General features: G+C 38.2%; 1 protein-coding gene across 2 annotated transcripts in view; it reads left to right on the top strand.

Moving 5' to 3' along the window:
- Nucleotides 1–26,651, top strand: part of NUDT4 (nudix hydrolase 4) — a 27,353-nt gene extending 702 nt beyond the window's left edge. The window contains exons 2-5 of one of the 2 annotated variants that reach the window (XM_041474239.1): nt 13,367–13,477; nt 19,319–19,363; nt 21,879–21,966; nt 23,004–26,651. In XM_041474239.1, coding sequence (XP_041330173.1) covers nt 13,367–13,477; nt 19,319–19,363; nt 21,879–21,966; nt 23,004–23,206 — 447 coding nt within the window. In that variant the 3' untranslated portion in view covers nt 23,207–26,651. The remainder of the gene's footprint in view (nt 1–13,366; nt 13,478–19,318; nt 19,364–21,878; nt 21,967–23,003) is intronic. The other variant, XM_041474240.1, reaches the window with a different exon arrangement.

The following is a 26,651-nucleotide window of genomic DNA, read 5'->3' as shown; positions in this document are numbered from 1 at the left end:
GGCTGTGCCGGTCCGGGCGGGGCCGGGGGCGGGGCGGGCGCGCCTCTCGCCCACCATCTTGGGGCGGCGGGGTGCGCGCCCACGTGCGCGGCGCCGCCTTTGTGCGCGGCCCCGGCGCCCCTCGGCGGGGACGGGGAGAGCAGGGAGGGGGAGACCGAGCTCTCCGGGCGGGGCGGGATGGGCCGGGACACCGGCTGGAACGCCAGGGTTATCTTCTGTGTACCCGTGACACGCGGAAAACCGGTTAATGTATAATGGCGCGTGGAGGGCAGGGCTGGTGTGTCATCCTGAAGGCGAACCTCCTGCCCCGCTTGGGTGCGATAAGAAAGCCTGTGCTTGGAACACCTGGTTTTCCCACTGAAAGAGTAAAAAGGGGCTTAGAAGTATTTTGTGAACGAGCTCGGGAGCGGGAGAGTTGTTGCTGCGGCTCTGGTTGTAGCGGGTAGCGCTCCCCCGGAATTTCGTGTTGCAGCAGAGTCGGGAGGTGGCAACAAAGTTGTCCCGTGTTCCGAGCCAAGGTCAATGGCACTGCCCGTTATCTGGGAACTCGGCTGATGGTTTCATTGCACAATGCCTTTTCAGATGTCTCGGGCTGGAAGCGTACCCTTTTGCGATTTCTGTTTTCATTTTCTTGTCTAGTAGCCATGAAATAACTATAAAGGTTTTGGGGTTTTTCCTGCCTGTATCTATATGCTGGAAGATGCTGGTGTCCTTCCCGAGCTGTCAGTACAACGAATGTCTTCCTTAAGCATCTACTAAGTCAATATATTGCAGTGGGAAGAGGCCTGATCTCAAAATGCAGGCACTTGGGTTTAAGCAAAAAAATTATTTCCTTTGTGATATAAATACAACCTTGGGAGCATGCTGATGAGTTTTTATTAGTATGAGGGAGAAAGGCACCCAGCAGGAATCTTGCAAGGTCTTGTTATGGGTTACAGCTTTTCTTTAGTCTCTGACACTCCAACATACATCACCATTTATGAGACTTTAATATTAATTTTTGGATGCTACTCCAGCTCAGACTTATTTGGAGTTGGAACACCTGAGCTGCTGTTACAGCTTTTTGCACCAATTGTAGCTGGAAATTCATGGTTAGGGTCACCTTTGTCCGTGATTTCTGTTCATTCTTCATTTCCTGATACAACTTCTTGTCATTTTCTTTCAGTCTTGCATCCAATGAGATCACTGGCTGCTTCAGACTATTGTTTGTGTATAATAAAATCCTTTGAGGCTAAGGATGATAGCAGCAGCTTTGCTGGGCTGTGTCAGAAATACACAATATATAATACCCATACTAACCATTATTGCACTGCAGTTCCTTGTGTATTCTGGATGGAGTACTTGTATTGGTGGCATGAGGCCGGGCCTTGGCATCAGTGCAGGTAGACATACTTGAGGATGAAGTGAATGGGAGAACATCAGATCAGATTTAGGACATAGCTTATATGTGTGGAAACAGTTAAAATTGCTTTCTGACAAGTTATTTCCAGGAAAGCAGTGCCAATAGCTTGAACTTGCTTAGGAGCTGTATCCCAAGTGCCAGCTTCCTCTGTATCAGTACAGAATCTATTCCTTAGAAGTTTGATGCTTGACTAACTTTAGTCACCAGCCATGTTCCCCAAATTGGGTGTTTGAGGCTTGCTTCTGTCTTCTTGAACACTGTTGTCCAGGTAGTTTCTGTGTTGGTCCATTCCATGTAAATGTCTTCAGTGTTTCTTTTCTAAGTCTCTAGAGAATGCACCATCAATTTTCAGCCAAGCTACATCTCCAGGGTGTTTAAGTGTGGGGTAACTTCTGGAGGAAAGAAACACAAGGGTGGTACCTCAGTGGGTGGAGAAGAAGGGAACAGGAGACTCCTGCAGAAGTTGTTGGGAGGTGGGGGTGGAGGGGAACTACAGGATAGAATAGTTTTCATAGTTATTTTGACTTACAGGATAAGCAAAGAGTTGCTTGACATTGGAGTTGAGAAAATAGAACCAACAACTGAAAACAACTTTTAGCAATGCATTTCTTCTTAGGAGTCTTAAAAGCAAGAAATCCAAATCTCAACTTTTTTTTTTTTTTTTTAATGGAGATACTGTGTGCAAGACTAGATTTGGTCTATTTTTCATCTGATTAGGTTCTATCTGGAGGAATGAGTACCTACAGCAATCTTGTGATACAAATCTTAGAATTAATCTTTCTTTCTACTTCCATTCTGACTGTCCAAAAGGCTTGTCCCTAGCCAATTACAGCTGAGCTTAAGCTTTTTTTCTCCTTTCTTGCACTTAGTTTTCTGATATATTTGTAGGGAAGAGTCATTCCTTTCTTAGCATTTTTTATGAACTTTAAGTCTTAAATCATCTTCTCTTGAAAACTATTTTCTCTTTTGGTCATCATGGTAGCTCTTACATCTCCTTCCATTTGGCAAATGTATTTTTTAATGTGGGTGACACTTGTGGGTGCTGTAGATAGGATCATGCTGTGCTGTGTAAAAAGTTACTGACACTTCTCTAGCTATACCAGTAAAAATGTTGTGATAGGACCCATGTCTACCATGACTGTAAAGCTGTTGTGTAGTCATCTTGTGTTTTCTGGTGATATCTAAGTCTCTTACTTGTTGCCACCTCATGAACTCTAAACTTGTACCAGAAATTCACAGCACTGTTCTTACCTGAAGGTGGTCCTTCTTCTGTGACTTCATGTGATGTCCCCTGTTGATATCATGACTTCTGGATGCTGCCTCTTGACTAAAGACTTAGACATGTTCAGTAACAGCTTTTTGTGCCCTTTGGCAAAAATTGGGCAAGTCACTAAAATATTTAATATCTTTACTTTCATTTAGCAAAATCTGCTTGTTATGGCTTCCTAGTCGATTTTTCATCCAATCCATTTCCAAAAGAAGTGGATCCAATCCACTTCTTTTGCTGCCCGTGCAGCCTCGTTGATGTTACAGCTGAGTTTTATACACAGTAAAGTAACATACCGATGGAAAAAGACTGGTCAAACCCATCCCTTACACTTCATTATACATCTGTTTATTTTGTTATTATTATTATTATTACACAACTGTTTACATTGAGTTAGTTTGCTTCTTTATTTCTCAACTGAAACATAAGTGTGCTGTAGAATACTGCTGAGGTGAAATTCAGCCTGGTGGTTCCTGCATGCAGTTTGAAATGCAGACACCAAACTCCTACTGCCCAGCTCCAGCACCCTGTCCAGTTAGACTTACTGCTGGGCTTGCCACTCCTGCTGCCAGGCTTAAAATTGTTGAGTCAGTTCTCCTGAGTGTTACAGGCTGCAAACTGGGCTTCCCTGCAGCCCTGCAACCTGTCCAAAGCTGCTGCTTTGAGAGCTGATACTGCACCTGAAAACCTGTACCCCAGATGCCTGCTGGTTGTTCAGCTGCACCGCTCTGAAAATCCGTGTTTCTTCATCTTCAAGTGCCTCCACACAGTACAATTTAGTGCTATACAGCCCATTTTGGTTTAGATTTTGTTTCCTTCATGCTGTCATAATGTATGATTTAGAAAGAAAAATCCTTTAAAGAGGAGGAAACCCAAATAGCCAAGTAAAGCGTTCAGTAGCTTTTGGGTGTTAAAGGAGGTTGTCTCTTAGATACTGTCATTAAAGTGTTGCCTGTTTTGGTCTTACTGCTGTCATTTGGGTTGAAGAGAGAGCAAGACGGCTGGATATGAGCTGAAGTGCTGGTTCCTTTTGTCCTGTAAGGAAATAAAACAGTAATTGCAGGGACTGTCTGGCCTTTGAAAGAAAAACCATCCTGGAAATGAAGCAGGAGAAATTCCATTTAAAAAATGAAACAAGGCTGTGTGGGCATGCAGTGCGTGGAGGGGTGCAGCTTTTTGCTTTGAGCAAACAAGAAGCTGGTAGGTGTGTGCAGAAAGCTGATGGCATTCAGCAGGCAGGGATGGGCTGCCACATTTGGCTAGGAGGAAATGAAAGTTCCTCTTGAGCAGCTAGGAGTAGATGGCAGCTTTAGAATAAGCCTGCAGGAGAGCCCTCTTGGCTTCCACAGGCTGGGGTTGTTCATGCAGTCGGTGTTCTGCAAACAGTAACTTTAGATAAAAATCCTCCTGTCTTAGGGTCTGTGAAGGTATGCAAGAAGATTCTTACTTTTCAATGCATTGAACAGGGCAGGCCTTTAAAGCAGCAGGAGAAAATAGTAATAAACATAATTTTTGTAGCAATTTGAGTAACTGAATAATTTTTAAACCTAATTTAATTTTTTTCTATCAACTACATCTTACACAAATAAATGAGTAGTTATTTTTAAGTATCTTGAATATAAACTTTGAGTGCATTCTAATTACTTTGGCATCTGTAACAGTGCTTTATGTAATCAAATATGGTACTGAAAGCCCTAGTTTAGTGTTCAGTCAGCAGTTGCTAGTGGCAGACCTAAAATAGTTTCATATGCAAAAAAAAGTTTCAAACTTTTCAATTTTTAATTTTGCATTTGTTGTTCAGCCTTGTACATGAGATGGAAACAGATGGGAGTGTTTTTTTTTTTTTTTTAATATTGAGACAGGGAGATGGAAACAGATGGGAGTGGTTTTTTTTTTTTTTAATATTAAGACAGTAGTGAGGAAAAATGTATTGTTACACACCTACAGGAAATGTAGATTTTTTTTTCCCCTCTGTAGCAGGGCATACACTTGCATGTCAGCTATTTATCTTGTTCTTGAGTTAAAAATTATAAGCTCCTAGTGTTATAGCTCCTTTCTGGTCTGATTTAACAACTTTATTTATTTGCTTGTAGAATGTCAAGATAGATTAAGCATGGGTTTCTTATATCTTGTTATGGTGGTCATAGTTTAATCATTTTTTTAAATAGTGTTCCTTAGTTTTGTACAGATGTTGCTTTATATTAGCAATGGTTTTATTAAAGAAAAAAGCAAAATGTTATTTTTATGTGCATTGATTCAAATGGTCTGAAAGCCAGGAAGACCTTTTGTTATGCAATCTGATCCATAAACCAGGGCCCAGAAATATCACCTGGCTACCCTGGCAAAATGGAGTGTTCAAGGAATTATTGTAAATAAACTTGCAGAGTCATGAAAAATACTCCATACTTGAGATGGAATTTTTCACTTGGTTTCTTTATCCTTTAGTGTAGAGCTCTCAGGTGTAAACACAAATAATTTGTGCTTTCAAATAACTTGGGGTATGGCCATAGCTCCTTATTTAAGGCTGGCATGGTCTCCATAGTGGTGTGGGTTACCTGCCTTGCATTATGATGGTCTGTTGGAATACAGACATATTTTAAATGCCAGAGAACACACATTTCACTGTGGGCTTCAAGCACACTGTGGCTTTTATCTTCTCTGTTTCAGGTCCCTGCCCTACTATGGACAGGAAGAGTAATTAACATAGGATGATTGCTGCCTTAGCTTTTCCTCAGCATTTTCTTGACACCTGGACATTATCAGCCAGAACAATCTGGTCTAGTGGAAGCTGTTCCTGCCTGTGTCGGGGGGCTGGAACCACCAGATGATTAAAGATCCCTTCCACCCCTAAGCATTCTGTGAATTTATGATCTGTGTGCTGTGGAAAAGGGTATAGCTTGAAAAATCAAGACTTATAAACAGCTTTCAAAATGGTTCTTTATGATGTGTCTACAGAGGCAGTGTTTGCTTGTAGCGTATTCCTGCAGGTTCATATGGGGTTAAAGCTTGTGTTAATGTTAAGAAAAATTGAATGTTAGGTTGCTGTGATTTATGTCAGATAACCAACTCTGGATGCAAGACACTGGTGTTTATTATGTCCACAGAAAAGCAGCTTTCTGCAGGCATGGCATATGCACCTTGTTTTCGTGCTGGAATATTTTTTCACAAATTCCAACTGCTTGCCAGCAGTGGAAGCCTGCAGGTTTAGTGAGGCTGTGGGAATTCAACTGTCCACCATGGCAGAAATCTTCAGTCTTCACTCATAAGTCTTCAGATACTGGCATTAGTTAATAATGAGTTGCTTTTTTTTTAATTTTGAAACATCGAATTTTTTTTTTCCTATACCTATGGTATTACTTGTCTATGCCATATGGATCTGTTTAATGGGGTTGATAGTTGCTCAAAGAGGGCTGGGCTGAGGAGAGAAGGAAATATGTCTATACTTGTATAACATCAGGCTAGGATGTCCTGTAACAAAGCACTTTTTGCCCTGTTTTTAAGATGCTTTTTGAGCTAGTTATATTTATGTTAAGATACTTGAAAAAAATATCCTTTTAGCTTACTTGCACCATCCTAAGTTTACTTAGGATTTAAACTGGTGGCAAAGTTTCTGTTTGAATTGCTTCAGTTAACTCAGTGAGGCTCAAACTTCCAAGTTACTGTGAAATAGCATAGTGGCAGACTTCTTCACAAATACATGAATATCACAGCTAGATATATATATATATATATGCCTGTATACACCACCTGTATGCATTCTTATCTCTAGCTAGAGTTTGTAGGCATGTTTTTTAAAACATCTTCTGTAGATACGTGAGTTCACAGACCATAGGTTGATTTGTATTTTTTCCAGTCTTGTTTGTAGAACTCTCAAAAGTTTACTTTAATTCGGTGGCTTTTTGACTTAGTGCTTAAGCACTTCGGTGAAACCAGCGCTACAAATGTAAATACTTTATAACAAATTTTGGTCTTCAAAGATGTATCTCAAAGATAGAAAAGGCTAAAAGGTAACTGGTACTTGTCAAGAAATAACCTTGTTAAATCTTTACCTGCAGCTGAACACCTCTCAAAGACTTGGAGCTCTTGTTTCTGACAAGCTCTTGGAAGCTGATCCCTTAGTCAAACAGATTATGTTGCTGAGTAACCAGTAAAGCCCAGTTCTCCTGCTCAAGATTAGGACGTGGTTTCAAGTTAAAAAGAAATGGGCAGCAATATTAATTTAGCTCTTCCCCTGCTACCTGAAATTGTGGTTTCTCCCCTGGTCTGCATTAGCAAGCATGAGGGAGGAAGGTTGTTATGTATGGTGGATTGGGGAACTGGCCCAGTGTGAGAAGTAAAACTCATGCTCAGTAAAAAGTAAAATTTTTTTATAGGCACTTGTGGGGTGTTTCTTGTTTATTTGCAGGTTTGTTTTTTTTCAGGATCTCCTTTTGTCATATGTCTGGGTGCAAGATCTGCACCCTTCATCACACTGTGAGACCTGTCACATTGTTTTTCCAAAGCATGCTAAAGCTTAGGGGGAGTTGGAATGCTACAGGTGACTTGAGTCACTTTTTGTGAGGAAATGTGTTCTGACTGGCATGCCACAGTAGTACAGTGCTGTTCTATTCCTGATATGAACACTTCAGCCAAAGAACATAATGAAGTATATTAAATAGCCAGAGGAAGACACTAAAATTCTGTGTCACAATAACATGTTAGCCAAATACTTGAATTTAATATGAAATAAAATTTATAAAATATTACAGCTGTAATTGCAAGTCAAAAGCAAAACTTCTTCTGAAAAAAAGCTGGCATGTCTCACCTTATTGCCATATAGCCTTAAAGTTAGAAGGTCTCAAAGGAAAAATAGTTTCCAGATCTAATTCTGGAGTATTATATAATTATGCCCATATTTATTTACTATTCATCTTCAGAATGGGGGAAAAGTAGCACTGACTGATATCTGCGTGCTGTGTTGCTGCTTTGAAAAGTGATATTCAAGTAAAGTTGGGAGGATATTTCAGACATAATATATTGTGTAGACAGAACCTAGTTTTCTGAGATGTATTCAAGATTTGTGCTCAAATTAATGAGCATTAGAATTAATGTGCTGCTAGTTAGCTATTCCTCTGCTGTTGTTCTAGCTCCTGTTCAGTGAGGCTAAATCATCTTTTATAGCCTCTGTCATAGCTGGGGACTGCTTTTCAGTCTGTGGTCCTTAAAGTACTTTACTAGAGGCTCTTGAATTGGTACAGGCTTACTTGGAATTGGGAGGTTGCAGTGGTGCCTTTCTGCCCCAGCTTGTGCAGCCCTGCCCCTTGAATAGCTGTGTCCTGATGGCTGTTGTGTATGCAGGCTGGACAAAGCTTTCATGGGGAATCTATTTTTCATCCAGATCAGCTTCCTAAACTCATTATCCCAGTGTTGGGGGGAAAGTAAAGGTGTTGTAGTCTTGACTTGAATTAGCTCTTATAATGCTGTCCAGTCTGATCCTACAGTTTTGTTATTACTTTACAATAACTTTGTGCATGCTATTTCTCCATGTTTAAAAAATAAAGTCATTTTGAAAATTATTGCAGTAACCAATGAGGACTATAAGCAGTCACTCTCCTGAGAATCTTTTCAGGAAGGCAAATGTTCCTTACTAAATGCTGCCTGTGTAGCATTGCTATGGCAAGGTTTAAAGCTGCATTTTCCAACCTCATTGCCAAAGGGCAATTGCATTCTAGGACTAGGATACCATATTAACCTATAGGGGAACTGCAAAACTGTTTCAGAACTACTAAAATGAGGCAGTGATAAAATAGGAAAAAAGTGTTAGATAAAGGAAGTCTCTTAACTGCAGTAGCAGGTTGACATATGCTCTCTGAGATTGTGCTTTTGCCTAAAAATTTATACAGTTAATTCTGCAAATACGATCCAGTGTTTGTAAGAGATGCTTTTCCTTGCTTCTCGATAGTATTCCTGTGTTGCAGCATTCAAAGTTGTTCCCTAGTGCTTTTAAGTGCTTTTTTTAAATGAAAACAATTTGAAGTTGAAAATGTTAGGGAATAATAAAGTGCTTACTGTTTGTATTCTTCCCTGAGCATCAGCTTATAGGTGGTTTTAAAAAAATCATAGGGCTTGACTTGCCCTTTTGGCTGTATTAGGATTAAACCATCTTTCTGGCTCTTTCAGGTGCTTGTAACCTTAGCAGACCAACCATGTAGGCTGAGTTTCCATACTGAGTGTGTTAAATTATATTAACCTCCATCAGAGTGGATCCTGTCTTTGTTGTCAAAGAAGGCTTGGATGTTTTATCCTCTTGATGTTTCTGATGCCTATGAAAATATGCAGTACATCTAACAGCACTTGACACTGTTTTGTACCTGAGAGGTACCTTTTAATGCCTTAATGATCTTTTCTATACTCTGACCAGTTTAAATCTTCTGAAATGATTTGTGTATACTCACCTTTGTAAAGTTTGGGAGCTGAATCCTTTGTCTTCCACACACCTGTCTTCTGAGCAGTACACCTGGGCAGTGTGATGTCCTTTGCAGCTGAGTCACAAATGTTCAGCAGTCTTTTGGGAGTGAGGGGTTGATTCCTTTTCTCTTGGACATTGCTCCTTTTAACTACCAGCTTTGCTATAAAGAAGGGCAGACTTGGCTATCTCCATCAGGTAATTCAAATATCAAGTTGGACAGATACTGGAGTAGTGGGAGCCATGAAGATGGGGTGTGCAGTGGAAAAGACAGGAGTAGATGGGACTAGGCAGGGAATAGAGACCTTAAAGACATCTGATGACAAATAATTATTGTAAAATTGGAATGATATGTTTTCAATTTCAAGTTAGGGATCGCTTTGTTTTGAAATTTAAAAAAAACAGCTGAGGGGGTTTGCTCTAGCTAATTTAAACTTGATCTTTGCTTTTTTTAATGTAAATTGATTTTTAATACAATTATTTTGCTGAGGTATAATGTCCTTTAGTTAAGAAAGATAGAAAGCAATAATATAAACTTAAACCATTTTCTACCTCTCTAGTGCTTAATATGAAAAAAGTATCAAGATGAATAGCTTGTGGTTATAATTTGTATTACTCTGAGCTGTTGCCATTTTGGTCTTCTGGAATACAGGGCTACTAACTGTTTCATGAGTGGTTTTGACTTGAGAATGCTAAAAAGGCCAAAACTTCAGCATCTTTAGGAATTTTCAGTTGTTTGTCTGCAAGCTTTGCATTTATAGTGACCAAGTCCCATGATGCCACCTGCCCTGTAATAACCTTTTTGGTTAACCATATTATGGTTATGTGTATTGATAGGTGCTTATTACAAGCATGCTGGCTAGCAGTTTCTCCTCCGCACTACACTCAAAGGTCATGTCTATTCCTGGACTTGGAAGTGAGGTGAAACTTGGCTGGTAACACTTAATGGAAGACTTTTTCCTTTGTTTCCTCTTAGCTGAACTTTGCAGCTTTGCTTCTTCACCTGGCAGCATTACAGTATCTTTACCTTAGTCTTTGGAGTAAGATAAGCTCAGCTGTATAACTAGACAAGCAGATTGCACTGCAATACTCTGTACCTTTCTTGAACAAGAGTTATCAACAGTAGGTCTTAGTCAGAGACATGGGAAAGGCAGTGATCACTAGCAAGTAATGCAACTCAAATCTTAGTCCTTTTTCTACATCTGGGGATACAGGACAGAGATTTCTTTGCATAGGAAGAACTTTTGCCTTTTTTTCTTCTGAGCCTAGTGGAGTTTTGATGTAAAATTTACTGTGCATAAATCAGAAAAAATACAGGTGTGTGGGATTCTGCAGTCTTTTCTTTTCCAGTGGACTATTGTAATCTGCTTGACCATGACCCTCCTGAGAAAAGACTGGATTGTCCAGGCAGCCTAGATCGTATTTCTCCTAGTTTGATTATCTTCTATTAAGGGAAGGTGAATTGCTGCATTTTTGCTGCTGGCATGTGAGTGCAGTGTCAACCAATCACAGCTTTTTGGTGTCTTCATAGTTAAGTCATGTTTTTATTTACAGCCTTGTTATTTTGTACTGGGGGATGTATCTTCTGGCCACTTATACAGATGGAAATACCTCACAACTACATGGAATGAAAAACAACATACAGAAAACAACAAAAACATGGAAGACTGCTTGATGCTATACTGAAAAACTCTGTGGAATGCTTTTCAGCCTTACCACACAATCCTGCAACTGCTAGCTATCAGGTCTTGTTGTTTGTGGAATCTGATTAACACCAAGTACGTTTTTGATAGCATTACCTGAGGATGGATGCCTCATGCCCTAGTGGCTTCATGTGTTAATGGGAAAAAAAAATTGTGCATCTGAGGATCTCAGGGATATACCTTAGTGTGATCCCTTGGATTCAGACTGCAAAAGCAGTGGGATCATAGGAGAATAAAGCATAGAGGGAAAGATGTTTGAGAAAATGCTGCAGTTCCAGGCTCAGAGGTTTGGATCGTTGCTAAAATGAATTCCCAGACTGTAACACTTGGGAGTTTATTATATATGTAGCTTTAAAGCCTATCTACGAGGGTTTATGTATTTTATTGTTGATTACTTGCTAGATATATTTGTTTCTGCTTTTTAAAAGGGTAATTTAAAGCTAATATATGTACAAGCCCAGTTTAATAGTCTTATTGATCAGATTAGCAGTAGTCAACTACTATATATAAAGGCATTAAAAAATCCTGGCTTTACACTACACTGCCAGATTGAGCAACCTGATTTATCCCATAGTAGTAATTAAGAGTTTTATGTTTAGCCTTAACTAAGCAATGAATGCTGATTTTAAATTGTTCTACCAAGCTGGAAATGATTTAATGATAATCATCCTTTTGTTTATTATTGTTGCTAGCTTTCACATGACTGGATTCAGTGCTAGTTTCATCAGCAGAAAATTGTATATCTGGAACTCAGAAGTTAATTCATAACTTGATTTTTACAACTGTTTTTAAGCACTGCTTAAAGTGGTTCTTTGTAGTGATATAGGTGCTCCACCTAAGTGCTCAAAAACATTTTCTAAAATTACTTTTAGTAGAGCTGTGTACGCTCTGAATCTTTTGTTAATGTCAAAGGATCCTAGGAAACCAAAAGCTTTGGCTGTAAAAATCAAGTTGAGATGCATTTGTGTCTAACCTTATTGCTTTTGCTGAATATGCTTAGGTTTTTAGGTGGCTGAGTAAAATGCTTGAGTTGACTGAAAACATGAACATTTAGATCAGATGCTAAGAATGTTTCTGTACTAAATTATGTCTCTGCTGTATTCCTTAGCATAGGAAAAAACTTTGGAGAAATCAGTCCTACCCTAAAGGATTCTCCACTGTACTAATCTTGACTGCACATAAGATAAACATCACAAGACAGTATTTGTCAGATAAGGCTCTTCCAGGTGCACCTCAGTATGCACACATATTGCTGCATTCACAAAGTATGCAGTCATCTGAATTACACTCCCAGTTCCTGTAGGTGAACCTACAGCCTATTTCCATGAGTGCCAAAGGGACATAGTATAAGTGGTAATCATCTTCCTTTTACTGTCATCAGAGAGTCATTTTCCTGTTTAAGCCAACAGGGGGTAAGTTTGAAGTCCATAAAGGTGAGGGCTGGGACGGTCACTTCAGTTGTCTGGCACCAGTTAAAACTATAACCTTTAGACTTGAGGTTCTTGTTCTAGTCTTTTAATTGCTTTTCAAGATTTGAGCACTGACCCTGCCCTTTTACTCCCCACAGTTGTCCTTTGACTTCAGGGTAGGGTTTATGTAAGTAATGCTTAGAATTGGAAGTTTTTTACTACACGGATGACTGAGTATGTCTTGGTAACTGGGACTTGTCTCAAATATAAGTTAAACTGCTTATTTTCAAGTGGTCCTGAATCAAGGTCTTATCTTCATAAACTTCTACTGCAAAATTACTCCAAATACAAGGTATCATAGTTTGTTGGACAGGTAGCTAACATCTACTCTGCTCTGAATATTATGAAGTGCAGGTCCTATAGACAGGGAGTTTAAAATTGGTGTGTATCAATGGCACAACCAGGTTAGAGTCAAATTAAGTGAAATTGAAGTGTATTGGGAAAAATGTTAAATTTAGAAATCAAATTCAATGTGTTGTGTTTTTTCCTCTTACATAAATGTTTAAAAGAAACGAAATTGGACAAGGACCAATGAAATACTCTTGCTGTATTTCAGTTATGCAATAGTGTAAGCATATCATGCTAACACTATTAGTGTTTATTACTAGTAACTAAAAAGAAGCTTGTTTCTGACTAAAAATTAGAAATATTTTCAAAGGTCTATTTTTAGCCAGAAGATGCCATTCCAGAAGAATTAGTTTAACGTCTCTGTGATGAAAATGTCTTAATTTTCGTACTTCGCCATCTATATGATTTGAAGACTTAGTTCTGGAAAATACTGTTATTAGATTTTTGTTGTATGCCTTCATGTTATTCTGTATTTTCCACATTGTGTCTAAGCATCCAATGAAAGCATTTGTACAAAGAGATGACAATGACATTGTCTTGACTTAGTTTTATAAAACAGATTGGATGTTAACTGTTTTCCTCTTTTTTCAACTCCTGCTTGCCTGTCATGTTTTCTTTCTGAAGTCTGTAATCCATCTGGCTAGGTGAATAAGTGCATTGCTGGAAAAGCAGATAGTAGTGAGACTCCTGACTTGTGAGCTGTATTTAACAGTCACTTGCAATTATTTATAGGTGCTGTTGGTGAGCAGTAGCCGATACCCAGATCAGTGGATTGTACCAGGTGGAGGAATGGAACCAGAAGAAGAGCCGGGGGGAGCAGCCGTGAGAGAGGTGTATGAAGAGGTAACAAACACAAAACAAAGCAAAAAATCCAGCTGATCTGTGCTGCTGTTGTCTTCAGATGGGAACCAAGAAGGAAGAGGGAACTGCCTCCTTTATCCAGTACTTGACTGAGACCTTTGTGTTTATGAAATTCAGAGAACTGCAGTTCTGTGTGTTAGAATTGGATATAGTGTGGTGAGGTGAACTAATCAACTTAGCTTCTTCTTTCATTTCATAGCTAAATTTCTGTCTGACTTTACAGACAAGTACTGGAAGTAGAACTGTGACTTTATGCCAAATGACATGTTATAGTAGTGCAACATTTCTGTGTTTGTGAAGAAAATGTTTGACTTGCAGCTCTTTCAGAACAGAGTGAAGGTAAACTAACCATTAACGTGCAGCTGCATAAGAACAAGAAATCAACAGACCTTGGAGGACATTTCATACTAAACAGATTAGAAGCTGATTTATCTGAGCAGTTGAGAATTCATACATTTATGGCTGCTTATCTATAAAGAAAGCACTATGGTTATAGTCTGCCTTCCTATCTCTGCCCCTATGACTGGGCAGAACAGAGCTTTAAGTCATGATGAATTCACACAGTTTCCCTATACTACAACACTTACATTTTAAATTCAGAATTCTGGGGTTTCATTTGCTGTTTATTTTTCCTAGGAAAGTTGTGAAAAATATTAAGTGTTTCTTTAATATCTAACAGCCATGTCTAAACCAAATAAAACTGCAAGAAAAATCAAAATATCGTACTTTTAAATAGAAGGTATAAGATTTTTCATAAATTGGATGGATTCTGGTAAGTGAGTGAACTATAGGACTTCTACTAAACTTAACCAGTTTTCTCATCCCATTTTGCTATTCCCAAAACACACTGATATTGTTGCTGATTAGTGTTTGTAATAATTATTTCTATTAGCTATGCTGTTTGATGGTTTATCTTGCTTACCCTAAAGACTGGTTCTGTTGTGATGTTGAGGCTTAGGAACTTGATGTAGATGTGACTTAGACGAAACAGTGCCTGCTATTCAGTGTGAAAATGAGACCTCCTGTGAACTGTGATTCAGTGACCCTTCTCCCATTTTCCTTGGGGAACAGACTGGTTCACTGCTGGCTGCTCTCAGCAGCCTTCCTGCAGCAAGGTTCAAGCATGAATAAACCTCACTGAACCAAAGGTGTTTGTTGCAGACTGTTCAGTTTTGCTGGAGGAGCTCATTTTGACCCACACAAGACATACTCAGTCCATTTGAAAGGAGCAAAGAGTTTGGATTCTAGCAATGAGTCAGCAAAGATTTAGGCTTCCAAGCAGTAGTAACACCTCCAGGGAAAGTCTTGTCTTCCCACTGTCACGAGTTCATGGGTAGGATTAAAAAGCCCAGTCCTCTGCTCAGTGTTCTTAGGAATGCTGGTAATTTTAATTGCTGATCCATAATTAGAGTATAGTCCAAGGTGAAGGATAGTAAAGTCTCATCTCCATGTTAAATTTGAGCCGCCTAAACTGTCGTTATATGTTTGGGTTTTTTTCTTTGGTGGTAAAGAATGGATGATCTTGAAGGGACTATGCTTTTTATGGTGTTTTGGAGTACAATATCAAGTTCCAGCCATGTTCAGCTTTGAGCTGTGCTTGCAAATGCATGAAGAGTTTTCACAGACTAGGGGCTTTCATAAGCAAAAATAATTTGGTTCCACTTGTTCTACTCCCTCAGAATTCCTGGGGTATGATAGCTTGTATAGCTGATCAGACTTAGAACCTCATACCTTAAAATAAAATATTTGCCAGCTACTGGATAAGTCCTATATACTTCCATGAGATTGCCAAGTGCCATTTTTAAAGAAAAAGGAATGGTATTTAGGGGTTTGAGCCATGGAAATTCATACTGACCTTTCTAAAGGTGGATGTCCTTTCTATTTTTGTACTAAGGTCAATGTCACCTGGCAGGCTGGTTACAGTACAGTGAACTGTTAAGAGTTTTGTGAATGAATAAACTTCAAAGAACAGTGGTGCTGGTTTGAAATGTTTCTTCAGTATTGGGTCATGCACAAACTAAGAATGACTCAGTATTTCTATGAAGTTATTAAAATGGATAAATTCATAGTGGGAATTATAATGGCATTCCGTAATGGCAGAAGTGTTGATAGCCCACTGGCTTTAAATAGCCTCACTTCAACACCAACAGTGGTGTATTTAGAATGTTTTACAACTCAAAGATCTCTGTAATCAAATGTACATGCATGGCAGTTTTTTCATAGTCTGCCTGTGTACATGACTCCAGGGGTTTTTTAACTCTTCAATTCTCTTTGTGTTAGTGATAATGATTTTTGCCTCTACTGAATATTTAGTGTTTCATTTAAGATTGCCTGACATTTCACAGGCTATTGAAAATTGTCAGTTGCCTTAATTATTTAGATGAAATAAGCTTTTACAAACCTGCAAGTAGAATACCAAAATGAAGTTACAGAATAAAGCAATCCCAGAAAGGTATTGAACCTCATCTAAACGAGGAGCTACTCCATTAATGAATTTGGAGCTTTGTCTTTAATTGCATAGCATGAAAGATTAAAATAAGTTGTCTGCAAATGCACTGTTCAAAGAAAAAATACACAAATGAGTGACCAGCCAGTGATGCCCAGCCTTGTAAATGGAGATGTTCTGTGAACTGTGAACCGCTCCCTTTTCTGGCTCCATCTCGCAAAAAAGACTTTTGCTTTGTTTGTCTTAGTAATGTATTGAGAGAAATGTATATGAGAAAATATGCAATTCCCCTCAGCCCTGTGTGGATATAGTTTCTGAGAAGAAGAGGGTCATCCTGAAGATTAATTTGCTGCAACTGTGAAAATGGCAGTAATATCATCTAAGACTTCTCACAGGAAATAGAGGAATTAGCTCCAATGAGCATCTAATATTTGAAAAATGACTGGGTGCTACAGAGTAGAACTAGTTAGACACTGCAGAAATAAATAAAGCAGACTCTCAGCTGAAAGATGAGGGCAGATGTAGTCAAGCATTTTGTTTTATAAAAGTATGCAAAAACTTTTATAGAGGGTAGGAGTAGTCTTGCCACCATCCGTTCAGAAGTGTAGCCAATAAAATGGCTACAATACTGTCCTACAGATACCAGAGTTAAAAATAACTCAAATCTTTCAGATCTTAAGCAACTTTCTGCCCTGGTAGGCTGTTAGCTTAGAAATGGAACTGCAGCATGACTCTGGCTCCATCTACAGGAGACAGGCAAGCCTGAGCTCCTCTGAGACTGCAGTACCTCTCCAGCTCAACAGGAGTGACCTCTGGGCCACACTGATTATGGCATGAAGTGGAAAATCTTCTCTCTTGTGGCTGGATTTAGACTAATGCTAAAATATATGCATAAGATTCAGATCTGAGGTCCTATTTGCAGAGTACTGACTTCCTTAGAGAATTGTTCTGGGGAAGTATAGCACTTAATTCAACAGCTTGTCTGTCAGAAGAAAGCTGGGCTTTTTCAGGCTTTTCTCAAAGTTTAGATGACCTTACACACTTATGGAAGCCTATAGGATTCTGATCACTTGAAGAACCATATTTTAACAGCCATGGGTACATAAATGCCAAAGGAAGAAGTATGTTATATGAGAGGCAAAATGTCTAGAATTTAACCAGTGCATTGGATTAGATTACCATTGGGAAAAGGGGAACTGCTTTTGATGTTCTGCGGATAAAGCTGAAGTATTTCTTGGTCCTGTAGCACTTAAATTTGACACATTTTGAAGTACATTATGAAAAGAACTTGAAGGAAATATTCCTGTTAGTAAGAGCACTTAAAAGATCACTGTCAAATTCAAGGTACTTTTTCAACTATGAAGGTTTTTCAGTTGAATATTGTTTTCAGGAAAAAATCACATGCCTTTGAATTACTACCTTTTTGCACTTGAGTGCAGAGGTTTTCAAAATACACTGCTGTCTGTAGGCATGATGCTACATTTTGGAAACATGTCTGAGTAAAGAGTAATTAGATATCAGTTATAGTAATTACATTTATGTAGCAACATCTGGTTGCACCAAAGCTTCACTTCAGGCTTTGGGGAGTTTTTACACGTGATCTAATGGAGTGCTTCTAATAGTTTCATTCAGAATTACTCAGCTAAGTGTATTTGTTTAAACCATTGATTTGCTTGGAGAGAGAAAAGAGAAAGTGTTAAGTAAATTCCACTTAGAGTAGCATTGATAAATTCACATTGTGACTATGTTGACAAAACTTCTCTATGAAAGCTATTCAGTATCAGTAAACCTAGCTGGTCATGGTGGAGTTGCCACATGTTAAATATTAGTTGTCAGACTCTAGCTTGAAGTGACACTGTAATGCTGACAAAATTAGGACTGATCAGTAAAACCATTTCTTCAGCATGCTGCTTTTCATGAATAAGTGCTTTTTCATTACCCAGTATAAAGCACAAGCAATCTTTAGTGCCTGTTGTGGCATAGATTACTCTTTCAGCCCAAAATAAGGGCCTGTCACTTTCCTAATTAATGTGCTGCTTAATCACTTATCTATCAGGTCCAGTTGTGTATTTTGGCTTTATGAGCTCTAACAGGTACCTCGGCCATCACAGCAGACAAACAGAATAGTGTATATAGTTTTGCATTAAGCTTTTGCTCTAGCTCTTGCTCTAGATAAGCAAAATGCCTTGATAATTTTGCAGAGGCTGTGATCGGGCTTCCTTCATCAAAATGGCTTAATAAATAAAACCAGCCGTCTGCTTTCTTTAAAAAGACAGTCACAGAAAACATACACTTGTAAGACTTTGATTGAACTTATTGCTAAAGCCTGTCAGAGTTACTCATTAAAATGTAATGAAGATCCATATGGTCCTTTATATAAACCCATAAAACATCAATAACTGTCTTTGGCTAAGGCTGGAAGCAAAGACTGAAAACTAGAAAATGTCATCTTAGCACTAAGAAGCCCTATTTTAAATATTGGTTATATAACAAGACAAAAACAATCTAAATATTGTCTGTCAGTACACAACATATGTCTTTATGTGTCAGTCATATGGACTGAGTTTTGTTTAGAATTAATGGATGATCGTAAGCGATGTCCCTTGGAAGAGACATTATGTATTACTTTTGGAAAAGCAAACTTTAGAGTCTTAGTAGAAAGTAATGACCACCTTATCTGAATTGATAAAAATCACAAAGCATAGACTGATACAGGGATTATTTTAAAATACTGGAGTAAAACTCGGAATTGAAAGCCTTTTGTAATCATACTAGCTAGAAAAAGAGTTCAAAACTGCAGAGAATTGGGGATATAAATTTGGGGTTTATATTACATGACAAAAGCTACTTTGATATGAAAACAACACACATGAAGTCATTATGCTGCAAGATCCATGCAATAACCTACAGTTTAATTTATTATTGTATTTTAAAAACTTAAATTTCTGTGTAAAATAGCACTGGAGTTTGAATGATTGCTTCTTTAGATTAATTCTAATACTACTTGAAATTCTCCTGTCCTTTCCACTTTCCTGGATTATTTCAGTATTGGGTATGATTTATCTATTTAATAAAATCCAGTGCACTAAAAATGTGGTAATACAGTATTTTGGTCTGGATGGAAACCTTGAAAGATTTACGGATTCTTTGATCCACTCATTAGGACAAGCTTTTGTACTCTTAATACTCATAAAGAGTCTAAAACCAGAATCTCCAAAATTAGTGCAGCACTATCTAGTTTTAACTTAAGTTAAAACTTTTACTTAAATAACCCTAATAAGGAGGAGTATGCTAATGTAGGATGATGGTACAGATGCTTTATATTTTTTTTTTAATTAATACCAAATGCTAACACTTTTTTTCTGTTTGTTTTGTAGGCTGGAGTAAAGGGAAAGCTAGGCAGACTGCTTGGGATATTTGAGGTGAGCTATTTCCTTTGAGTTCTAAAAGCAGTGATAAGCTGCAACATCATACTTAAATGCATAAGTATTGCCTGCCTATAATTTTCCAATGTTGCTGGATCTGCTACATTAGACAGGACTTTAGGTGTTACATGATCTGTGAAGATTTGAATAGGAAGAGTTCCAAGTACTTACACCAGTTTCACAGAATCACAGAATATTCTCAGTTGGAAGGGACCCCCAAAGACCACCAAGTCCAACTTTAAAGTGAATGTCTTGTACAGGGATCAAACCCATCACCGGGGTGTTATCCAGCACCAAGCTCTCACCAGCTGAGCTAATCTCAGGTCATTCTGGACCTCTGCTGGAAAGATTAAATTAGTACTTGGACAATATCTAGATGGAAAAAAAGAAAAAAAAAAAAAGATATGGAAAAAAAATCCCTAAAAACCAAACCCTTCATAGAGTTAGAATTTCTGAACCATTACACCAGTCTTTTTTGAGGCACTCTTTTGACTTTTCCTCCCTGGTTAGATTTTGCTGAAATAATTTGTCTACTTTCACACATGTAAATTGATGAGTCTGGATATGAAGTCTCATTATGGCTTTAATTCACCAAAAAAAAGGCCAAGGCTTTGGACAACAGATATTTCAAACCTTTAGCAAACTATGTAGTTCAAAACATCTCTTTGATGATATAAACATCAGACTCTGAGCTACTAACAGTGCAAGGACACATGCTAGCTAGAACTCTATTTTAGTCCTGCTCAGGTTCTAGACAAGAGCAGACTGTGGTTTTAATAGTCTTCAGCTCCTAATACATCCAGTGTTACTATGTTGTGCTTTGTATTAAGTGGAAGTCCCTTGTCTCAGGAGGTACAAATCTTCACCCAGCTTTTACAGGCAGTGTATTCCTGACAGGGATTTCCTGTGTGAAGTATTACTTAGTCATGTGTCCCAGTGTGTGAAGCGTGGAAGCCATGACACAATTAGAGAAGCTCCTGAAGTTTTGTAGTTAGTACTACTCACATTTTTCTGGTATGTTTTGGGTTTGAGTTGAACTGGGTGGTCCCACACATTAAAAACTTGGCTGTATTTTAACTCTGCTGGTCAGTCTACAAAAGTATTCTCCATTTCCCAGCTCAGACCAAAAAACCCAAGATAGATTATATCATATTTTTTGGCTTAAGATGGACTGAAAAGCATGATGATTCCTTGATAGTTCAGGTATATGTTCTTCTGAAGCCATTTACACCAGCTAGACCAGAAGAGAGAAAAATTGGTGTTGTGTCACTTTTCTAGGTTACTTCTAACTTAAATCAAGGCCCTATTTCAATATCTCAACAGGCCACCACAAACTGTTGTTAGTACCATTGAGGGGGCCACACCTTGTGATGGGGGGATGGAACTAAGAGAAGATGGAAATAAATGCTGCTGCTGAGTCCTCTTATTCTAGAACTACAGCCAGAAAGGATATGTGTTATAAATATATGTATCTCACTTAATGGTGCTACTGACAAAGAACTCCTGGAGAATTTTTATTTCCTAGTAACACACAACAGTCCAAAAGTATATTAAGCTTGTAGTGAAACAATGTGAAGTGGGAAGGGTTATTTGCACAATACAGCCACTTGTTAGGGGAGCTAGGCCATAACATCTCTTGATTCTTAATATAGTTGTAATTGTAGATGGTCCTGGTTTTATTAGGAGTTCAGCTCTTCTCCAAGGGGAAGGATGGTTTCATTGGTTGGGTAGCACCTCAAACACTGCCACTGGCCTGCTTTGGAGTAGCAGGGAGTAATGTCTCTGCCAACCTCACATGGACTGGCTGCAGCATAGTGGCCTTGCCCTGAGCAGATAGCTCTGTCAGCTCTGTGTTTAACCTGCCCTGTGCAAAACACTTGCCTTTGAAACAGCTGGTGAGTGCTGCCATCGTGGCCAACCTGCTGAATGAGCAGATGGCAATGGTTTTTGCATTTGGCATGACTGCAAGCATAAGCTATTTCATTTGCTTCACTCACAGAGTGAAATTTTACAGCCAGCACTGTGTAGATGATATGGCCACATGATGCAGTGGTTCCATCTTGGCAAAAGTGTTTGGGTGTTTTTTAAATGACCTTTCCTCTAGGAAATGCATTGTGAAAACAGCTTTAGCAAATGTGGAGTACTGTGGTAATTTACGTACGTAAAAGATAAGTATTAGTACTTATCTAGGGCAGTACTAGTGGACAACTGCTAATATTTAGCTAGATGACCAAGAACATACTTTGGCCAGAATTTCACAATCCTCAAAATTGTTTTTATTGTCTTTGATTTGGTTCAGTTTTTTTAGTCTAGTTAAAGAGAACAGCTGTTTCAAATAAAACTTTTGTTTTCCCATCATTTTGGGTCTCATCAGTACAGATGTTTGTTTAGTGAAAATAAAAGCCAGGCTTGTTGGCAACTGTCCTTTAGAGGTAAGTCATTTCTAATCCTGTAGTGGTGGTAAGTCTGCAAGTTTAGATGAGAATTTAAACTTGTATTTCTAATATTCAAGCAGAACCAGGATCGGAAGCATAGGACGTACGTTTATGTTCTTACTGTGACGGAAATCCTGGAAGACTGGGAAGATTCAGTTAATATAGGTAAATTAATTCTCTGTCCTTATGTGCTACACTTTAAAATGTCGTGAGCAAACTCTTTTTATTTTTCTGAAGCAGTTTGTGTAATTCAGGGGGAATGCTAATTCTGTTCTTGAAAAAGTCATGGGATGCTATTCTTGCACACTTTAATACATAACTAGGGTTGCTTCCAACATAGTGTTACTCTTATTCTTAGAATAATTATTATAACATTATCACAGAACAAATATTGTAACTTTTAAAGGCCAAATACTATACTGCCAAATTGGTTTTTTTCCATAAAAAGTAGAATGTTTTACTGTCTGATACTCTAGGGTATTTTTGAAAGTGTCTTTGATCTTAAATAAGTGGTTTCTGTATGTTCAAGAACAGTACTTGTGATGCTGTAAAACCAAATGAAAACTAGAATTCATTCAATTTTTAACAAGACCATCATTGACCTTGCCTGAATGTATTTTCAGAGACTTTGAATTTTAAAGGACTAACTTGTAAAAGTAAGATGGTCTTTAGCTGATCTTAGTAAAGTCTTGAAATTTACATAAAATGTCTGATACAAGGTATACTATTTTTTAGAACTTTCAGCTAACCTGAGTAACTCCGCATATGGATGCATATGGAGACTTTGAGTATGGAATATGGCTTTTGAAATCAGATCAAGCCATTCTCATGCATGCATGTTCAGTCTAAAGATTGGTTTTCTGCTAGGCCTGACAATGGAGGATGGCAGTATCAAGGCATTTAAATAACATCACACTTTCCTCTAATGAGCTGATGTGGCTTTTGGAGCATATAAAGAGTCATATAAGTTTCTTTCCAGTATCTGCTTCAAGGGTTATCTGAAAGGCTTTATTATGAATTGCATTTCAATTAGCTTGAGTGAATCTCTTGCGTTAATCAGTTCTTTCAAGGTCTTCTCCTTCACTCTTTTGCCTGACAACTTCAACTTCCAAAGAACTGAGAAAAAGTTAATAACTAGATAGCAACCAATAGTGCTGTTAACATTTTATAACTGTTCTTTCTTGTGGATTGTACTCATTCAGGAAGGAAAAGAGAATGGTTTAAAGTAGAAGATGCAATCAAGGTCCTTCAGTGTCACAAGCCTGTTCATGCGGAATACTTGGAAAAACTGAAACTGAGCTGTTCACCCACTAATGGAAACTCTGTGGTTCCCCCTCTTCCAGATAATAACTCCTTATATGTCACTTCTGCACAGACTTCTGGGTTGCCCTCTACTGTGAGATAAACATTCGGATTACCTTTTTATTCGTGTCATCACAACAGGAGACATCTGTGATCACATGTAGGCATCTGTATAACTGTCAGTTCTAAGTGAAATACGTGAATGTGTCATAATGTCAAATTTATTTGAACATGTTTTTCTTTTAACAATGTAAAGTAGTATTTCAGCAAACCAAAGCCATATAGGGATTTTTTTAAAATGCCTTAATAGGCCATTAAAAAAAAAAAAAACAACTTGACTATATAAATTTATAAATTTACATATCTGCTAAAATAAAATATGCATCTCAGTGGTGTTCAGCTTATTTAAAATTTGTGAGTTCTAGTCAGTAGTTAAAGCTTGAGCAAATAGTCTTATGCTAAACTCTTACTTGGTATCCACAGATGAAGTGCTAAGACCTTAAGCTGGCGGTATTTGGGTAAATGGATGTGTTGAAGGCAGAGGTGCATAAGAGTGATACAATAAAGCACTAAACCACATTCAGCCTGTCAAGAGCAAAGGATACCAACACTAAGCACTGCTTGCCTCAGTTATCCAAAAGGTTGCCTTGTCCTATGCAATCTTCATGTAACATAAAACTCTAGGGCAAGAACAAGAACTTTTTCTTGCAGCTACCAAAACTATCCACTAGACTGTAGTTTCATCACTTGGTCAGCTGGTGAACTGTCAGAAGATTTGTGTGAAAAGCATTGTAGATCTTTCTTCCCCCTTTTTTTTTCCTTTTAACCTTGATACACATTTTGTTAATGGTGTGATTACACTTCAGGTTCCAAAAAGTTCATTCTTCAATTAGAAACATCTCATGTGGTGTTGCTGCAGTCTGTTGCAATTTAAAAATGTTTGGAGGAAAGTAAGACTTAACCAGGGGCACCCTTAGGCTGCAGAGGTGTCTATTGGCAAGCACGTGTTGAGGTGCCTTGCCCTGCAGGAGCCAGCAGTGCTGCCTCCAGTGCTTGGCACAGGAGTGTTGATAGCTACTACACCAGTAGAGAAAGAATACTCCTTTTTCCTATTAGAAGGAGTGCTGAAACCCCCCATTTCAAGTTAATTCTTAAATCCCTCAGTTCTACTGTTTGAACATCAATTACTTTAGCTTCTTCAAATAAAAGCTGGCCTCTTGGTAAAAATGTAGTTGGAATAAATGAGGTACAGCTAATAACCTCCCTGTTCTGATTGTTTCTCCTGCTTTTCATCCAAGATGAAAACTAAATCCACTGTTGGTCTTAATGTTTTTACCATAGGATTACTCTCTCTGTATGTGTGTGTGTGCATGGTTTCTTCTACAAGAACACAATCTAATCCACATGAACATCCTACTTCTGAATTTTTTCTAGGATTTAAACCCAACTGTACCTCCTTTATATCCAGCCAAAACAGGTCGAGGTAGACCACTACCTCATGTGTGAAGTTTATTCTGGGTAAAGCTCATTCTCTTATACAACATTTGAACCTTTGTAAATAGTCCAACTAGTAAATAGTGAGTGTAAAATGGAAAATAAATGTAATTTAAACCTTTTGTTACTCAATACACAAATGGTTAACTTCTACTTTTTTAACACAAATTGTGTAAAATGCTGCTATGAATTTTTTTGTGCTGTTACACTTTTTTAGGGAAAAAAAAAGTTGTTGCCACAAGTTACTCCTAGAAAAATAATCTTGTGCCATATGTAAATGCAGTGAAGCTAGGGAGATAGATGATCTGATCTCTTAATGCTGCTCTCTTTGAAGAGGCATAAATACTACTGACAAGAGGCATGAGCCACAAAGCTGAAGACTTCTGAAACAGTGGGCAGGACACTGCTTTCCATCCCTCTTAGCTCCTAGTCCAGGTCACTTCCAGAACTGGAAAGAACACACAAGTGTTCAGGTGCACCTAAAGGTGGAAGTATTGCCAACAGCTTGTCCATCCTTTCAGCTATGAGGTGGGAGGCCAGGGAAGGAGCATTGCCATTTCAGCAGTGCACACATGGGAATACCTGTTTTACACTGAACCTGCTCCACACTGGGACACCATTTGCTCAGCTCACTACTTTAAACTGTTCTGCCAGGTGAAACAGGAGAAGGAGGGGTTGAGCATAATGAATGTCTAGTTTTTATTAAACTCTTACTCATGGTGTGGAAGGGTACCTCTGGCTCCAAAGCTGCCTTTAAAAGAATGAATCATTTAGCTCCCTTTTTTGATCACTTTAATGCTCACTTTTTTTGTTCAGTAGTTATTTTAACACTTTAAATTGAGCAAACTTGTATAGGTTTTCTTGTAACAAGATTATATCAAATCCATGAAAGCTAAAACAGAACCCAGAGTTTCAGTTTTTATTCATTTAAAAAAATAATGCTCTGTCTCCTTTTCAGATTCTTGGAATGAAATCAATCCAAGCTTGTATGAGATTTAGTGGTAATGCATGATCTTATTTTGTAACTCTTGAATTATGTATTTGATAATAATGTAAAATGTACAGTACTGCTGTTGCTAACAAACTCAGAGTTGATTGCCTATAAATATTTTTGGTCACACACATTTGAGCTGTTCAGTAGTGCCAGACAGATTTTTTTTAAAACAGCATTTGTTGTACAAATCTCTTCAGTCTCTATGCAACCTTCAGAATGAAGTTCTATTGCTTTGACTTCTACTCCCTTTCAAAGAGAAATGTTTTGTGAATTGCAGATGTAAACTGAAGACACTTCAGTTTTGCTACAGGGAACAACTGCAGTGAAGGGACAGCAGTATGGCTTCAGTACTAATGAAATCTGACACTAAACTCCAACAGAAAGAGTTGTAAAAATGGTAATAGGAAGGCTACAATTTTTTCTACTACCTATCAATTTAAATGTTAGAAGCATTTTGTTTTTACATGAATCTCTAGTCTGATGAGCCAAACCTATTTCAAACAAAGCAAGTTTGGGATTTTTCTCATGCCAAAAATTCTGTACAATGTATCCAATTTGGTTCTCCAGAGGAAAAAGGGAAGAGACAGGTTGTCATCTGCAATTGTCAGAGTCTACTCTGTACTGCTGCTTTTCCTGGCTGATAGGTTTTGAGATTCTCATGAGTTACATTGAGGTGGTATCAAAGAAAAAGAGCCTTAAAGTTTAAAATCTCATGGAGCCAGAATTAAGCAAAATGGATGTGCTTTTAAACACAAGAAATCCTGAGGTATTGCAGAGAGGCTGTTCAAGTGAAAAATCTTATTTTGGTGCTTACTGCACCCCTGACTTAGCCTAGCATTGTTCTGTTAACAATGTGCTGTGAAAAGAAATGAGGGGCAGACACTTTGTTTACTTACCAGCATGGTTTGTGAAGTGAAAACTGAGAGGAAGGGGGGGTGGGAAGGGAATTAAGTTGTACACATTTTGACCTGCTTGCATGGATTTTCTTTAAAGATTGATGTAAGAATTTTGACTTTTTATATTTGAGAAATACCAGAATAAAATCTAAATTAGTCCTGTG

The sequence above is a fragment of the Pyrgilauda ruficollis genome, unplaced genomic scaffold (genome assembly GCF_017590135.1).
Source record: "Pyrgilauda ruficollis isolate IOZ18807 unplaced genomic scaffold, ASM1759013v1 scaffold32, whole genome shotgun sequence".
Lineage (NCBI taxonomy): Eukaryota > Metazoa > Chordata > Aves > Passeriformes > Passeridae > Pyrgilauda > Pyrgilauda ruficollis.
Note: the sequence above shows the minus strand (reverse complement) of the source record. Positions and strands in the feature narration are given on the sequence as shown.